The sequence below is a fragment of the Zingiber officinale genome, chromosome 7B (assembly GCF_018446385.1).
Source record: "Zingiber officinale cultivar Zhangliang chromosome 7B, Zo_v1.1, whole genome shotgun sequence".
Taxonomy (NCBI): domain Eukaryota; kingdom Viridiplantae; phylum Streptophyta; class Magnoliopsida; order Zingiberales; family Zingiberaceae; genus Zingiber; species Zingiber officinale.
Window position 1 is genome coordinate 88891391 of NC_055999.1, and position 4517 is coordinate 88895907.

General features: G+C 43.6%; 1 protein-coding gene across 1 annotated transcript; it reads left to right on the top strand.

The window, feature by feature from the left end:
- The first annotated feature begins 1560 nt into the window (after positions 1-1560).
- LOC122006214 (probable xyloglucan 6-xylosyltransferase 1) lies at positions 1561-3191 on the top strand. The gene has a single exon (XM_042561633.1). It carries the CDS (start codon positions 1704-1706, stop codon positions 3012-3014), a length of 1311 nt encoding a protein of 436 aa, XP_042417567.1. The 5' UTR covers positions 1561-1703; the 3' UTR covers positions 3015-3191.
- Positions 3192-4517: the final 1326 nt, after the last annotated feature.

The following is a 4517-nucleotide window of genomic DNA, read 5'->3' on the forward strand; positions in this document are numbered from 1 at the left end:
AATTAATTAAATGCGATAAAAACTTACAGCGATCTCCCGCAGATCCCCAATCGGCAATGACGAAGCTCGCTATCGGAAGAGCGATCACAGGATCGGAAAGCCCTCCGCAATTCCACAAACCAAATCCCGCCGCCTTGGATGTTTTCCTTTGACTCTCGTCGCACGCTTGCAATTTCCACCCCCTGAGCCTTGGACGTACCCCCTTTATATAGGGAAATCCACTAGGGGTATAATGGTCCTTTTCCATTATGAGTAGTGGGGAACATGAGCCACGTTCCCCACTATCCCCATTTCCAACATTTGTGATTTTAATGCATCTAGGCTTTTAGAAGGCACCAAGTCATTGTTTAGTAAACTATCATTTTATGACCTTTTTAAGTGCCTAAATGACTTCAAATTCATATGGTAATTTCATTTTTTATATAATGGGGTGCACTTATAATTTTAGGTCATCTGAACATAATTTCTCAGTCAAGCTACAAATCTCTCTAAAACAACTTATTCTTCCCATCTTTATATCATTTGATCAACATCTTAATTTGAGCTCCTCTTGGGTTCCATCTTCGCTTCGAACAAACCTTTAGCCCATCAAATCGAGTCAAATTAACACAACTACTAACTTGTACATTATTATAGTAAAAAGATAATTACACTCATTCAAATGTTTTTTATAATTCATTCTAAATCATATGAAGAAAGGTAAATTATAAAATTAACTTATAGTCAATCATTAAGATGGTTAAGAATTGGAAGAATCTTTTTCTTAGAGAATACATTCTTCGGGAATAAATCCCTTATCCTATTATAATAAATTTGAATATCCCGTAAAATCCTATGAACCATATCAACACACACCTACCATAAAAATGATGGTATTATTAACATATTAAAACAACATATTTAAATCAAACAAGAAAAGCAAAAACTATATATATATATATATATAAATCAAACAAGAAAAGCAAAAACTATATATATATATATATATATATATATATATATATATATATATATATATATATATATATATATATATATATATATATATATATATATATATATATATAACAACATTAATTGCAATAATCCTTTTCAAAGGAGTTGTTAGAACATTGTTTTACATGTTTATTTTGTATTTTATTTTAAAAATGTTCTAGATAATCAGACTACATTTCAGATTAATACAGTTGACTGATCAAACAAGTAAACACTTTAATTATTAAATATATAAAACTAAATAAATTTTTGAAAAAAAAACATTAATTACTATTCCAAAATAGGAATGGAAAGGCTGGAAGGCAATCGATGGAATCTAAAGAAAGCCGTCCAAGCAAATTTACAAATAATTCATATTTATTTATTTTAAAAAATTTACTACTTTTTTTATGCCCCAAATATAGCTAAGAGTTTATTTATCTTTGTAGCCTGTACAATACCCGTTACCCAAACACGTAGGCAGTCTTTTAAGAGTCCCTACTATTACAATAAATAAAATAAATAAATAAATCGTCGAATTTCATTCTTCACCCCTTTTTAACCTCACAAAGCCGGAGCACCAGGGGTTTCCTCTTTCTTTCTCCACGCGTTCGCTTCCTTCCTTCTAGCTGTGTTCCTTCCTTCCCCGTTCCTTTACCTTCTTTTCTTCTTCCGACCTCCCGGAGAGAGAAAGGGAGAGAGAGAGAGAGAGAAAAAAGGGGGGGATCATGTCGGTGCTGGGTCGGTGTTTGGGCGAGCGGCGAGTGCGGCAGCTGCAGAGGACGCTTCGAAACGGCCGCCTCACCCTCATCTGTCTCGTCCTGACCGTCGTCGTCCTCCGGGGAACCATCGGCGCCGGACGCTTCGGCACCCCGGAGCAGGACCTCCACGACCTACGCCGCCTTCTCCACCGCCAGCCGCAACTCCCCCACCGCGCCCTCACCGAGAAGCACCCTGACGCCTCCTCCGCCGACGGCGAAGACGATCCCCCTCGCGATCCCTCCGCTCCCTATTCCCTCGGCCCCAAGATCTCCGACTGGGACCGACAGCGCGCCGATTGGCTCCGCGGACACCCCGGTCGGCCCAGCTTCGTGGGGCCCAACAAGCCGCGCGTGCTCCTCGTCACCGGTTCTTCTCCCCAGCCCTGCGAGAATCCCATCGGCGATCATTACCTGCTCAAAGCCATCAAGAATAAGATCGATTATTGCCGCGTCCATGGCCTAGAGATCTTCTACAACATGGCTCTCCTCGACGCGGAGATGGCCGGATTCTGGGCCAAGCTGCCGCTGATTCGCTCACTTCTTCTCGCTCATCCCGAGGTGGAGTTCCTCTGGTGGATGGACAGCGACGCTATGTTCACGGACATGGCCTTCGAACTCCCTTGGGAGCGCTACGCTCCCTACAATCTCGTGATGCACGGTTGGGACGAGATGGTCTACGACGACCACAACTGGATCGGTCTCAACACCGGCAGCTTCCTGCTTCGCAACTGCCAATGGTCGCTCGACCTCCTCGACGTCTGGGCGCCCATGGGACCTAAGGGAAAGACTCGAATCGAAGCCGGCAAGGTCCTCACCGCCTACCTCAAGGACAGACCTGTCTTCGAGGCCGACGACCAGTCGGCCATGGTCTATCTCCTCGCCACCCAGCGCGAACGTTGGGGCGAAAAGGTCTACCTCGAGAGCGGATACTACCTCCACGGGTACTGGGGCATCCTCGTCGACCGCTACGAGGAAATGATCGAGAATTACCACCCGGGACTCGGCGACCACCGCTGGCCCCTCGTCACCCACTTCGTCGGTTGCAAGCCCTGCGCCAAATTTGGCGATTATCCGGTGGAGCGCTGCCTCAAACAGATGGACCGCGCCTTCAACTTCGGCGACAACCAGATTCTACAGATGTACGGCTTCACTCACAAATCACTCGCGAGTAGAAGGGTGAAACGGATCAGGAATGAGACGACCAACCCTTTGGACTGGCAGGATGAACTAGGACTGCTCCATCCACATTTCAAGGCTTCAAAGGACGCTAAATCTTGAGTAAAAAAACTTACTTTTTTGATCATTTTCTTCCCATCTAGTTGAATTTAGGCATGTTCTCATCTGCTCGATCGATCGTTCGTTATCTATACAAAGATATATATATTTATAATATGATTTTGTTGTAGTGTTGTGTATCAAACAGTTTGATGGCATATATCAATATGCTTGTAACCATATCCACACTAACCATCTTCTTTACGGTGTCATTGCTTAGGAATTCTTAAACTAGTGTTGGTGGGGCAAGAGAGAGGGGAGGGAGGTTTCTTTATCTTTGAAAATATGCATGTCTTGCTACCTTAATTTTCCCCCCGTCGTTGAGAAATTGCTTCGTTCATGGTGTTCCTTATCTGGAAGTTACTTGCTGATATATTTGTATATGAACTTGTCGAGAGCTGTGAAGGAAAAGTTGTAAGACAAACAATTGCAGCCGTGAAATCTATTTCTGTTTTAAATATCTGTTGTGAATTGTGATTGCTTGTTTCTAGCTTCCTGTCATAATTTTAAATGCATGGTTATATCAAAACCCAATTCTGAGGACATGAATGAATTATCTTATTTTCTTTCCAGTAGGTGTATTCTAATGATATTGAGTGATCAAACGTAAAATGGTGAGCATTTTAAAACTGAACAACTAATTGATTTTTTTTTGGACAAATGGATATAAAATTGATTAATTTGATAACCTTTCGAATTAATCAATTTTTTTTTAAAAAAAAATTGCTTAAAATTCGGATAGATGTATGCTAATGATATTGATGCGGTGATGATGAGGGTCTCACCTCGCAGTTACGGTGGAGGTCAAAGTTAAAGCGGTCAACGTGCAGATAGCATCGACTGGTCGGGCGAAGCATACTTGACCAGGTGAGAAGGCTCGATCCGCCGCCGCCTTTGATACGGGGAGAAGTCAAACGACCGATGCTCAATGGATTATTGGACGCCGAACGGAAGAAGAGACGAGGTACAAAAGCCGGGCCAAGCAGCTACCTCGCTCGGCCAGACATCAGAGCTCGACATTGGCAGAGTTCAACTTCGGTCGAGCGGCTACCCCGTTCGGCCCGGCAACATGTCTCGGCAGTGGCAGAGTGAAACCTCGGTCGAGCGGACACGCGCACAGGAGTAGCAAGGTTCTAGCCGATCGGGCTAGACACCAGAGCGGTGAAATCTTGGTCGAGTGGCCAACCCGCTCGGTCTAGCAGTACACTCCCTCTGATATCCATCGATATCCTTTTGGGAGTTGGTGTCGTCGACATTGTGCATGGACATCCAGAAGATCGTACGGCGGAAACTTCCATTGTCACTTCAGAGATATGCTCGGCCCGTTAAGGTACTGTGTCAGGGACACTTTACTTACAAGTCTTTTCAAGGAAAATTTTAAGAAGCGTGCTTGCATTGGAAAGCATGCACGTGCGCTATAGAAATTCTATATAAAGGGGGTCGAAACATCGGCGAAGGTATGCAATATCCGAGACACTGTGCTTTCTACTGTTCATTTTTGCTCCG

Bases quoted from the DNA above. Each gene is read 5' to 3' on its own strand.
- LOC122006214 (XM_042561633.1), top strand. From the start codon at position 1,704: ATGTCGGTGCTGGGTCGGTGTTTGGGCGAGCGGCGAGTGCGGCAGCTG.